This window comes from Aythya fuligula, chromosome 19 (assembly GCF_009819795.1).
Source record: "Aythya fuligula isolate bAytFul2 chromosome 19, bAytFul2.pri, whole genome shotgun sequence".
NCBI classification, from domain to species: domain Eukaryota; kingdom Metazoa; phylum Chordata; class Aves; order Anseriformes; family Anatidae; genus Aythya; species Aythya fuligula.
In genome coordinates, this window is record NC_045577.1 from 3350954 (window position 1) to 3364617 (window position 13664).

The 13664-nt window shown below is 46.2% G+C and overlaps 1 protein-coding gene across 11 annotated transcripts in view; it reads right to left on the minus strand.

Moving 5' to 3' along the window:
• DNM1 (dynamin 1) overlaps positions 1–8430 on the minus strand; it is a 67228-nt gene extending 58798 nt beyond the window's left edge. For all 11 annotated transcript variants that reach the window (XM_032200560.1, XM_032200557.1, XM_032200559.1 and 8 more), the window contains exon 1: positions 8072–8430. In XM_032200560.1, coding sequence (XP_032056451.1) covers positions 8072–8232 — 161 coding nt within the window. In that variant the 5' untranslated portion in view covers positions 8233–8430. The remainder of the gene's footprint in view (positions 1–8071) is intronic.
• Between the last annotated feature and the right edge of the window lie 5234 nt (positions 8431–13664).

The window sequence follows — 13664 nt, forward strand, 5'->3', positions numbered from 1 at the left end:
CCTCAGCAACTTAATTGTTGCTTTTCTCCATCTATACAAGAGCCTAAGGAAATTGCTGGGCTGCCTTAGATTTGATTTTTGATAAAAAGCACTCACTAACAGGACTTTGACAACAAAGTTCGGACACAAGTACAAAGTATAAATGAGTCACCTGGCATAATTGCTTAATTATCTAACACGAAGTTGTGCTCTGGGCTGCCAGTCACGATGTTTCGATGCACGCTCTCACCCGCTCCTCGGTAAGCACCGAAGTGTTGTCTCAGCCCTCTCTTCACAGCCACCCCAGTATTTATAGCAGCTAGTCCTGAGTAAGACACCCAATTTTCACGACTAAACTCCATCAGGTCACACAAAGTAAGCATGATCCATGCTTTAGAAGGATCATAAATAAACATAAATAAAGACAAACAGCATTTTGGAGCTTTTCGGAATGTGGCTTGCTTGCAGACTAACCTGCTAGAGGTCCAAGCAGCCACCTGTGAGCTTAAACACACCAGGCACAAAGCCCTGGGCTCATTCCTCTCCAAAGCCCGTGCTCAGTACCCATCCCTGCCCTACCCAGCCAGGCTGCTGGGTTCGGTTCAGGTCAGTGGGCAGGAGATTACACAAAAGGAGCTAAGGTCCATGCTGCAGCAGGTGTGCAAACAGAGCCCCAAGAAGTTCCCAGCCTACACAGCTCTCTCCATGCATCTCAGTCTACACTCAAAAATTCGAGTGCTACCACCCCATCTAGCACAGCCTCTTGTTCCCCAGCGCTTTCCAAGAAATCCCCAGCTCCTCACACCCAGGGAGTGGTCTCTGCCAGCAGCACCAGTCCCAGTTTCCCAGATCTAAGCAACCTGTGATGTTCAATACCAGTTGGCAAGCAAGGCTGCAGGAGCAGCTAAGGCCCCTGGCACAGCAGCACTGTACGGACAGCAGGTCCTCCACAGGGCTCAGGCAGGTATCGCCGCATCGCCCCTGTACAGCTTCCATTTATTCTTAATAAAAATAGCTCTATTTCTTCTGGTTGACCTTTTCTAGTGTCATTTCAAGCATCTGTTAACGATAAACGTATGTGACATGGCAGAGACCGACAGCCTCACCTTTCTGCAGGAAGGTGCAGTAAGTGAACCCCACGAGAACCTCGGCTCAGAGCTGAGAGCAGGACCCTGACCCCACAGCCAGCCAGGCCTGCCCGTCAGACAGCACACTTTGAGCTTCCCTGCTCAGTCAGGGTGTGCAAAACCAGGTCTGAAATTGGGAAAAATTCAGTTCAGGTGCAGTGAGAAACGAGCCCACCAGTGGGCTATTTCCCCACCATGCATGACAGGATTTTTTTGGCATATTTAGTTTTAGCTCTCCTCCCAGCCAGCAGTGCTCTGACTCATCCAGTTACACATTTGAGAGTCCAAGAAGGAAAGTATTACACCCAAAGGTTTTTTTTTTAGTGGCATATTAAGAAAAAAGGGTTGCTGTTCTTACTGCCAGTAAGTTCCTTTTCACAGATGCTGCCACCTCAAAACCAGTTTTGCACTGGGCATATAGGCCGATCACGATGTGCTTCTAGGTGACTGCCTGCCACCCTTCAGTCAGATTTCTGGTTTTGCTGCTCAGATGCATTGCTGAAAACAAAAATCTGAGTATTGGCTCACACGGGTGGAGCACTCACGGGTTTGCATCTAACAAACTTGCTGCTCAATAACAAGTTTCATGCCTGCAGCTAATAAACAACAAGAGCTACATTTCCTTGATTAACTTAAACTAAATTGTCAACTTCTGTTTCCCCTCAAAAAGGGTTTTCATAAAAGTGTTATGAAATCCTCCCTCCAGAATTTTTACTCACTCTTGGACTGCCAGGCTCAAACTTGAAGTCCAAAGCAGGAACGTTTGGGAATTCACCCGATCAGGAAGGGGACCAGCTTCCTGCCTTAGAATAACATTTTCAGAGGCTGCCTCAGACGTGAGGCGCCTCAGACAGACTCCCACACCTTCTATTTCAGCCTGGCGGAGTTCTGCCTACTCACGGCATCTGGGGAAGGTAGATTCAAGGACTTCACGTGGCATCCCCAGCTAGGTATTGAACTATGGCTTCTGAAAACAATCAGGAGTCTTTAAAAATAGAAGCTTGTCTTCGCAGTATTTGGGGTTGTCTTTTTTTTTTTTTTTTAAAAAGAAAAAAAAGTGTGAAAAGTTCAAGCATGTCGAGTTTTGAAGAAGAATAACAGCTTTAGCATAGAGGAATGCTTTTGGGAGCTTCTGCCTTCATTTCCCCCCCTGGTTTTGCAGGCCCTTATCAGCCCTGTGCCGCAGCATGCTGTTTATAGAGCAAGTACAAAAACACCTCTTACCTGTTTCAAGGCACAGTAAGGACTAATTATGCTCAGGATGCCACAAGATCCCCAACACGAAGGTTATCATGGTAGGTTAGCATGGTAACAAGGAAAAGCCCACTCTAGCAGAGGAGGCATCCTCCCAGCCTGCTGGCTCCCAGGTGATGAACGCCAGCCTCGATAAGGCGACCTGTCACTTTCACACACCAGCAGGTCCACACAAGTCCCACCTCGCACGATACCGAGCATCACCTCCCAGCTCAGCAGCACAGCTGGCTTCCTTTCCCTGCGCAAATTCTGGCATGACCCAAGACGTGCCATAAGGAGCTCGTTCCCTACTGAATCTAAGGCTTGTGGCAGTTACCAGAAGCGTGAGATCATCACTAAAGAGTTAAGCTGAAGAATACGGTCAGATAGCAAGATCTGCAGAGAACATCTAGCTGCTGCAGGAAGCAGAAAATATATCAGCCTTGTGTTCGCTTGAGCCAACCCCTGTAAGATTAACACAATAGTCAGAGGATAAACACAAGCAGACACGGCTGCACCTACAAACACAGATTCACGCATTTTATTTTTCTTCCTACAGCCACTCATGTTATGTTTAAACTTAATTACCCATGCCCTTCTAATTATCCTCCCCCACAAGTGTTTGCTAGGAGCTATATAGATTTTTCTTACGTTAAAATAATTTATCTTGTGGTTTATTGAAAGACTACTCATTTCCTCCACTGTTCCACACCTTTTTTTTCCTTCCCCAATTAATCCAGGATGAAGAGAGGTATTTTCTTCACTATAGACCAAAGGCTTGCTGCCATTCAAAGGATTATTATTTGGCCACAATACACGTCCCTAAACAGCAGAGCCCTACTCCTGGCTCTTGGATCATCCTCTACAACCCCAAATAAAAATCCAGACAATGCTTGGGAAATGATTTAACTTGCAAATACATAACAGCATTTGGCCAGCTCATAGATGTATTTATAATTAGAGACCCTTAATTGTTGGGTGAGTCTCTCTACCAGCACTCTGGGCATGTAAGCGTATCTCAAAGCAGAACAGAAAAAAGAAAAACCAAAACAAACATTTAAGGGCCCATTTTGTGGCTAGAGGAGATTAAGTCGGTGAGTGCATCTTCTTGGTTAAATTATCTGCTGCTAAAGTACTGCACTGATGCTCAGCATTACCCGGTACAGCAGACAGCCTTGATCTACATGCAACATAGCTATGATTTTTAGATTTAATCCCTCAGTCCCCTTAGACAACCTTCAAGCTAACAAAGCAAGTACTGCAGAAGACTGAGCAAATTAAAAGCTTGAGGATTATTGACAAAACTCGTTTCCTGCAGTACCTGGACTGGCCAGGTATCTGCATCTCTGTAGGCATCCCCATAGGATCTTTCACTTCTGGGTAGTTGTTAAATGCTGCTGTTGACCTCTGAAGGTATTTTGTTCAAGAAGCTTCCCACAGCAAAGCCAAGTACATGTTATCAAAGAATGAATGCCCTCATCATATCGTCTGAGTGGAAGTATTTCTCTACATGGCTGAGGAAGGTTGAAACATGAAGATACTAAGCTATTCCTCAAAATTAAACCAGAAGCCAAGCTAAAGTCTGTGGCTTCATGGTCTAGCTTTGTATTTTCAGTATGTGACACAGCAAAACAAAGACAGTCGTAGCACATTGCCTTGCCCTGTCTTGTTTTGTCAAAGCAGCCACTGTAGCACAAGTACCAACCTTTATTTTTAGGTATTTATCCTTTGTACTGCCACAGACATTGCAGTGCTGCATTTCCCCTGCTCTTTTACCCATGTTAGTGCATATTACAGAAGACCTTTTTATTGTTGAAATCTGTTTGCTAGGAGAGATGGGGCTAGCTCAACACAACTGAGTTTTACGCCCATACCTGCCTCCAGTTTCCTTCTAGGCAATTTACAAACATCAGCTAATTCAGCATGTACCATCAGAGCCTGGCAACAGCCTGCTAAGCGTATCTATTTGGTTTGGAATATAAAAGTTCAGAAGAGAGGGGGATGCTTTTGAGGCTAGCGCTCAAGTCTGGGATCAAATAAACACCAATTCAGTTCCTGCAGCTTTGGCACGGCTTAGCTCCCTTGATCAGAAGCACGATGGTTTCACCTCCATTCAAGTCCTTCCACCTACTGTTCCCAGCTCTTAGTCATCCCCTTCTCAGCAGCCCCCTTAGGCCATCTGTTCTCCAGAAGTCAGAGGTGCCTTGTTTTCTCCATGAAGAGCAATGCAGCTGTCCTAACGGGGCTGAGCAGCACGCTGCCTTGGATCAGCCAACGAGAACACAAGGCACAGACATTCATGCAGCCATCTGAACACAGTCCAGCGCTTTCAGTTCTTCCCGTTTGTAAAGCACAGATAACAGTAACACTTCCACAAATCCAAAGATTTATGTAACAGTGGTTTGACATCTCGGGGTTTTAAAAAGGCTCCTGGTCATGATTTATTTTCACACAGCAAAATAGGAGTAGCATGAACATGGATGATTTTACAAACAGCTCTGTGGGCTGTCTTGTATTTCCCCCCTTCTCAGTCCTTTTGTCTCAAGTCATACAAGCAAATATGACTAGTTCTTTTTTAATTAGACTGATTTTGCTGGTACTAGTACGAGCTTTAAGACCATCTAACGTAAGAAAGGTGGCAGCAGGGAGGTAGCAACACCGTAAGCGTGGACTAAATGACCCCCTGAGGTCCCTTCCAAGCCGAATTAGCCCGTGAGCCTATAACCACAGCAGCAGGAAATGCCTAGAGCTGACCAGATTAACCTTCCTTCCAGTTCTGAGGCCCAGGATAAACCAGTCTATGAAGAGATGTGTCACCTGTCTGGTTTCAACACAGCTTCTCTTGTCTCTTCAGTGATTTTAACACCATCAGCCAGTACCCTAGTCACCATGCTGAGTCCTCGGCAGCAAAAGCACACATAGCTGCCTCATCGACATCTGGTCTTACAAATACAGGCTCTGCACTGTTGGATAATCTGTTAACAGCAGAATAAATGACACTGAAAGAGTAATTAGCAGCAACTAGGAAGCCTTTGCGTTCAGGAGGAAAAAAATATTTGTTTGGTAAGATACACAAGTAAACACTGATTGCAGTCAGCAATCCTCTGTGCTTCAAGGTTTGCAGCGTGCGTGGGACTTGGTGCTACTGCAAGATGCCAGTAGCAGCCCTCGGCTGAGCCCTGCACAGCCAAAGGCTAGGTCAGACACAGAGGATAAGCGTGCTGTCCTGCCACATGAACATGGCTTGGTGACAATTCGGAACAAGTCCCATAGGTACGAGCAGGATGTCGGCCCTGGCAGGGCCTCCAGCCCCTCTGAAGTGCCCGCACCAAGCACATCAGTCAGTCCGACTGCATCACTGTTTGTTCTCACACAAATTTCCATCCACTCCAGCTCATCAGCACCCGCATTCACCGTGTGGTGAGCAGCTGCCACGCCACCATCCCGGGATCCAGCTGGAGCAGTGACATATGCAGTGTCCACACCACAGCCTGTATAACTGTATTCGGTCACAGTGGGGCTACACAGTTTGCCTTATGCCTACTCAGCCAAGAAAATAGCCCCTACCACAATGACACGGAGGAGCCATGCTTCTTCTAGATACTATTTCATAGCTTCTTATCATGGGTTTCAATACCTACACAGAAAGATGAGGCAATGCACTACAGCAGGGCCCCAACATTATTTTAACAAGATTGGGTTCTGCAGCATACACGCATTCATTCTGTGGAAAGAGGGCTCATGTTACTAGTCTCTAAACTAGCCAGCTCTCAAGGGTATCAAATGGAGAAAGACTTCTTCCCTTTGACACGTTTTCCATTTCCACTCCAGTTATTTCCTCTAGCTGCTTTTCTACAGGCAGCTTCACTCAGGCCCCTCAGCTCCTGCTCGGGGACCCACCAGTATTTCATTTTCTAAAAGCCACAGCGCCATGCACACTGCTGCAGAGACAACTGATGGTGCACAGTGAGGTCACGAGTTCTCCCAGGAATCACCCAAAAAAGGCAGAAAACAAGAAAACAATTGAACTCATTTGATCTCCAACAGGCAGACAGACTCCCCAGTTCTCAACTGGAACCAGTGGAGATGCACCAAGGATTAAGATACCCCCTTGTGTTTGCTCAGAGGGAAAGAAAGGGGCAGCATACCCCAAACCATCGGCTATCCTTCGACAATCCCTGCGCTGGCCCAACACATTACGCCACTGCAGCACTGACTGCACAGATCCTCCAGAAGGGATTTACGAGGTTAGGCTGCCAGCACTTAGAAAGCATGCAAACAGCCGAGCCAACAGGTGAATGTTTTGCTTACATATTCCAGGGGACTTCTTTTCCCCTTCTTAGTAAGCTATGGCACTGCAAGTCTCTCGCTTTGGTCATGGGAATCATTTTTTTCTGGGTCTATGGATAAAAAAAAGTGGATTGTGGCTGATGACCAGAGGCTCAGTAAAATGTGTTCGTGCAGTGTCCTTCCCTTGGCATGAATCCTGGGATGCCTGGGGGATATTGCATGGACTGCTGGAAGTTGGCTAGAAAGGATTCCAAGCCCTTTGGACGTATACCTGTATTTTTTTTTTTATTATTATTATTATTATTATTATTTTTTTTTTTTTTAGGAAATCTCACTCCAGTGGTGCTTTCTTTGAACCATATGCAATCCTGGACCTCCTTCCCAGAACACACACTGCATTCACTGCTCGAGACAGAGGTCCAAAATTCAGGGTGCTCACAGCTAAACAAGCTGTGCATACACACTGCAGACCCTGCCAGCAGCAGGAAAGCATTGCAGGCCATTCTGTATTGCACAGATTACTTCAGAGGAAAAAAAATGGGGGGCGAGGGAACGACATCCCCGAGATGTCATAAATGCAGCTTTCTGAAAAAGAAAAGCCCACACAAGCACCTGACCAGGTATCGCAGCGCTCGCTGCTTTTCAGACAAGGCAACAGCAGCCCACACGCCGCTCGCAGCGTGAAAAAAATACCTTGATAACCAGACCTGCAATTAATTAACGAGGCCAGACACGAGCTGCGGAACAACCCCCACAGCAACCCCCTCCCCAGGTGCTGCGTGGCTCCAGGGAGCAGCAGCAGCCGGGCTGCGGATCGCTGGGGCTGCGGAGGATGAAGGCGAAGGTCACACGAAGGGAAGGCACCGCTACGTCGCCTGCCACAAAATGGTAGCGCCACAGCAACCCGAGGGCAGGGGAAGGAGATAACTCTGGATCCCCCCCGGCCTCCCCGACACGGCACCCACCAGGGTGGGCTGCGGGGTTAGGGGGTTTGACCGGAGCAGCCCCCAGCCCCTAATTGCATCCACACATGGCGGACCCCAAACCCCACTGGGAGGTGGGGGGATGCTCCTGTCGCCTCGAGGGGCCCCCTACGGAGGAGGCAACCCCCGCACACCAGAGATAAGCCCCCCAGAGAGGAGATAAGCCCCCCCACACCTCGCACCGCAGTGCCCCGGCGCTCTGCAGCGCTGCTCACACGCAGCCCCCCCCCGGCACTGCGCTGCCCATGCACTGCACCGCACCGCCCGTGCGCCCCGAGGCGCTGCCCCCTGCAGCCCCCCCACCTCCTCCATCCCCCCGCATCCCCTCACAGCCTCTACGACCCCTTGCAAGCCCCCCACACCCTCTCTATTTCCCCCCCGCACCCCTTTTCCTCACGACCCCCCCCCACACACACACACACAGAGCCCGGGATCCCCCCCTCCGTCCCCAAACCTCACCTCCCGACGAAATTCTCCAGCACCGAGCTCTTGCCGGCGCTCTGCCCCCCCACCACGGCGATCTGCGGCAGGTCGAGGTTGGCGTTCTGCCCGATGGCGGCGAAGGCGTCCTGCAGCCGGTTGACCAGCGGGATGAGGTCCTCCATCCCGCGGTTCCCCATGGCTGCGGCGTGGCACCGGCACCCCCCCTCCCGAGCTCCTCACACCGCTGCTGCTGCTTCCTCCTCCTCCTCCTCCTCCTCTTCTTCCTCTCGCCTTCACCGGCGGCTCAAGCCCAGCCCTCACCGCTGAGGCACCGGCACCAGCCCCAGCCCTCGCCCCGCTCGACGCTGCCCGGGCTCGGCTCGGCTCAGCCCCGCCGCGCCTGCACCGAGCCCCGAGCCGCCGCCAGGGGGCCTTAAGGGCGGCAGGAGCCGCGCCGCAGCCTGGGAGTTGTAGTTCAGTACCTCAGAGGTCCGCCCGGTAGCAGAGACCCCCCCCCCATCGGTGTCGTTCAGCCGCCCACCGTCGTTGTCCACCCTTAGCAGGCTCCCGGGCACGGCCGCAAATGTGGCGGGGAGGAGTGGAAGCAGGGCTCGGGGCTGTGTGGTGCCCTGGTGTGGTTCAGCTGGGCACCTGTGTGGGGCATCGGGTACCTGCCCGTGGGCCTGGCCGGCTCTGCCGCTATCCCTGTGTGGTTTAGTCACTGTGTGTGCACTGTGCAGTCAGTGTCCTGTCACGATTTGGTCAGTATGTGTGTATGGTTTGGTTCCTGCACCTGTATAGTTTGGTCCTGAGTACCCACGCAGGTGATAAATGTGTGCTCAGCCGCTATCTCTGGGCAGTTTGGTCACTGTATATACACCGTGCAGTCAGTGTCCTGTCACGATTTGGTCAGTACGTGCATACGCTTTGGTTCCTGCACCTCTACAGTTTGGTCTCACAGGTGATAAAGGTGTGCAGCTGGTCAGCGTGCCCTGGGGTTGGAGAAGGGGTTGTGTCAGGATGGCACTCATGGAACTACCAGAATACACAAAATACTTGATACAATTCAGCTAGAGGCTTATAAAACACTTCTGCATTTCTGCTGCTGGATCCTCATTGAAACATGGATGAAAAACATAGATTTCTGTTTACTGCTGCAAAAGAGTAGATATTACTGTTGCTCCTGTCCTTGTTTTACACAAACACAAACAAGTGATACATTTCACGCACTTAGATTTTCATTTTTAAAAAGTCACTCATCTGCAATAAAGAGAAAAACTGATTTTAGGCTTTTCAAATTATTGCTTTTTTATAAAAATGTGATGTGAGGCCATATTTGATCTGAAGCCATAGCAGGGAAAACAAGCATTCAGAAAAGAAACTGATGGCTAGCAGTGACTCAGGAGAATGCTGCATTTCAAACACCTCTCAGTTCGTGCTACCCAGTACTCTTGTTCGCAGCTTAGAGACAGCTGGGGGTGGTGGGGGAAAGGAATAACAAAAAACTGCAACAGATTTTGAGCTGTATGTTTTGTTTTAAACAGCAACTTTTTATTCGTAAGGCTTCTGAGCAAAATTTCACAGATGTCCATCAAATTTAATCTGTACAGAAATACCTACCAGGGTGAACAGAGAAACTGGAACAGCCACGCTTGATCGTGAATTTGCCTCACTGTGTCATGGAAGATGCCCAAGGAAAATGCTTCAAGAAGATCATCAGTATGCAGGTAAGACAGCTGAAGGAAGGGAAGAAAACAGATCTGCTCCATCTGTATAGGTAACATTATTGTAGGCCATACGTGGGTTGTTTTGGGGGCTGTTGATGCTATTTTTTCCTCTCAGCAAATCTCAAGAAACAAACTTAAGAAACTCAATTGATGCTGTGGACAAATGTCTTTGAGCAGATGCTCCAGGGTATTCTGATCACTTACACTGAAGGACCCTAAAAAAAGAACATTGCTTTTCCTTCAAAAGTTGATAGCTACTCTTTGTTAGAGGTCACCACAAAAAGAGCAGCAGAGACTTAAAGAATAACGTCACCTTCTTCCCTGGGTCAGAGCTAATGTTCAGAGTACTTCACACCAAAAGGATCTTTGAAGCTTTATCTGAAGAATTATGAGAAGAAAATTGTTTTTTTCCTAGAGGTTGGCATAGCCTGAAGTTCACCCACACAGGTCCAAATTCAGTACAGAGAAAAGAGCTGCCCAACTACATCACTGCAATAATATCTCATAGTATAACAGCTGTGCTAAAAGCCTTAATGGCCCTGACCAGCTTCATCTGGTGCCTCTCCCCACACCTGTGGGCTTAGGAGCTCTATTTAAACTTTAGCCCAGAATCATGGTTGCTTGGTTTAACTATGGGGGAGTGTTGTTTTCCAGCTCAGTCATAGTCTTTTATGCCTATAGAGCTATTGAATGCTGGTTTCAATTTGGAGGTTGGCTTCTTAGCTTGTTATTAGTTATGCCTTGTTACTATAAACCTACCTGGAAATCACTAGACCTAGTCTTAATGTTGGCCTGATGGTTGGTTTCCTAACTTGCCCTTTTATGTGTCTCATCACTATGCTGTTTTCTTTAACTGGGACTCTTTGTTGAGTCTGGCTGTTGTTTTCATCTGCCCTGCTTGTCTCCCTAAAGTGTTGTAGGACTGGACACTAGTGGGCAAGGCCCTTGCTATATCACCTATGTGTTTTATCCCCTGTTTTCTGTTCCTTTGGGGAACAGCCTTGTTCTTGCTGCCCCCTGGCATCAACATCTACTGCTTAGATAGTGCTCATAGGGACTTGACTTTGCTCCCTACCTTGCGCCCACTCCTGTGAATCCACACCTGCTTTTAAGGCTTCCATTAAAGCAACTATATGTGACTGTAGCAACTGACATTTCTGTTAACTATAAAAACATCAAACTGCAAATACAGTGTTTCACCCCCTGCTTAGTGTTCTAAGCAGTTATTTTGTTCTCAGTGAGCCCACTCCAGCCCAGAAATAATCATTCTGTATTATACCACTAGAAGCAAAATCTAAAGATTATATTAATGCATTTGTTTTGCAAAAAGGTTTGTGGAAGAATATTGACAGCACAGTAGGTCAACAGCTGATATTTGAGACTACAGGGAAAAAAAATAGGGTTAATGTTGCTGGTTAAGGAGCTGCTATAGCAGAAAGACTCCAGTATGACTTCTTTGCAGGTGTTTTTCGAGTATTTTTTTCCCCCATGAAACTAACAAATGGATCTGGGAAAATATGTGGGCCTATCATCTAGAAGTCCTTCATCTAGTTAACTGAGACCTCAAAGTCCATAGGAGAGATATTAGGGAGCTAATAGGGTGTTCTCCAAGTAGACGAGAAAGGAAGAAGGGAGGGAAGGGAGGAAAGTGGTAAAATTCTGTAGAAATATTGGCAAGCTTCACACATTTCTTAGCAGATCATTATTAGTGGAACACTGTAAGAGGGACAGAACATGTTAAAGTCTCCAGTTTTGCAGTTGTACTCAGAGGCAAATGAGGACACAGTACACGCCTGCAGCATTACTCCTACAAGAATTCATTAATATCATGGAGTCTACCTAAGCATTTCTGTAGCGATTGTAATCATCCAGCCCAGACAGACCCAAACAGCACTGAAAGCAGCGAGGCTTGATTTTTAAGAAGCTTTAGATACCTACACCTCCCATTGATGAAAACAAGAATTGCAGGCACTTAGAATCCCAATCCTAAAGCCTTCCATTTTCTCTCCTGCAAGAAACTGAGTTATGAGGATGTTAGTAGCAAACGGGGCTTTTGATTCTGTTATACCTCCTCTCTATGACTTAGGCAGCAGTATGTAGGAGCTATAGGAGTAAAACAACTATGTGATCATCCTTCAGGGGAAATGCTGAAGAATAGCAATGTCTGTGAAATAAAAAGGGGTTTTCCAAACTGGAGCACACAGAAAAAGCTATTTCTACCTTAGAAAAATTTATGACATCAGCAAAGAAAAAATAATATTTTTTTTACAGGTATAATAAGTATTTCTGGCCATACATTGATATGAATTCCTATAAATGGGCATAGGCATAATTATGTGTTTCTATGTGTTGCTATAAGCGTAAAGACAGTTGTGCATTGATTTTTGTTGCCTCATGCAAACAGAACTCCCAGTTTAGTTATCATAATGAGACATAGACACTTGAGTGATAGATTCTGTCCTTCATTCCTTGCCCTTACAAAAATAACACATCTAGTCCTTAGAGAAAGGCAAAATCATGAAACACAATTAGCTTGATCCTCCTGGTCACCTGCAAACTGTTTCTCAGAGATACAGATGTCACACAGTTTCTGTTGACTCCAGGTAGAGCTATGAATGTTTGGAACTTTTCATGATGGTTCATGAGGTGGATGGTCCTTTGGTTGCTAAGCGGTGGTTCCTTAGGTTCCTAAGAAATGTTTAGAAATAGAGGTAAGAATACACATTAAATGTTCATAAGTAGGGGTGAGAATATAAGTTATAAAAAGGGTTGGGGACAGGATTATTGCTCTGTGTATCAGTATACAGTATATTACATAGCCAATTAATAGTTAAAAAGCTTAATTAGGACTACCTTCTTAAATTGTTTCTCTATAGGCGGTTTTATAATTTGTATATTTTTTTAAAGTATTTTATAGGTACTTAAATACTACTATAGTGGCAATGATGCTATAGTAGCATCATTGGTCTGTTCAGGTATCAGTGCTCAAAGAAAAAGTTTCTCCAATGTTCCTAATGGTTAGAAAAAGCTATCTGAAAGAAGAATAGCCTTTGATTTTGTGATTTTAAAATAGTCTTTCCTTGCAGCACAGAATAGTGAAATACTTTTACCTTCTGAAACAGGAAATCTGCTGAACTGGTCTGAGAATCCCTCAAAAAGAGTATAAGACTATTGGTAAGGATTATCTTTAATGCAGCTCCCCAGGAGCCAGAATATACATAAGAAGCTGAGCATTATAGTTCATTAGAAAAAGGATCTGGACATAGATGTGAGTTTAAATGAATATTTTAAGAGTAGCAAAGCTGAGTTCTCAGCTTTCCACATACAGTGAGATAATACAAGATAGTTCCTGGAATATATTTTATCTTTTGGGACTGAAAGTCACTGGTAGAAGCAGATTAGCCATATAGTGAAATCGTGGTAAAAGTAGTATCTTAGTTTATACCTTGTGGGCCTGCCCTGCCAATCAAGAAATATTTGGAATAGGTTTCTAGAGCAATAAAATGAAGAGTGGGTGCAAATATCTCACAGATTATCTTGCTTTGAAATATTTTGTGCTATTGCTTTCACACGTGTGAATGTAGTCTTCCTACAGATAAAATAGACGTAGAAAACAGTGTAACTCCAGTAACTAATATCAGCCTTAGAGGGCAGACCTGGTGAAACCTGACATTGTTACCCATTCTTTCAATAGATAGCCCCAAAACGCAGGAGAAAAAAATAAAATAAAAAAGTACTTTATAGCTCCATGTGCTTTTTTTTTTTTTTTTTTTTTTTTTTTTTTCTCTGAGGAGTTTGGGAGGTTTAGAGAGACTGAAGTGAGAACTAGAATATATCCTAGTGAAATGGATGAGTAATAACGCCCTCCTTGTGGATTTCAGAGGAAGTTGTGGGCACCAGAG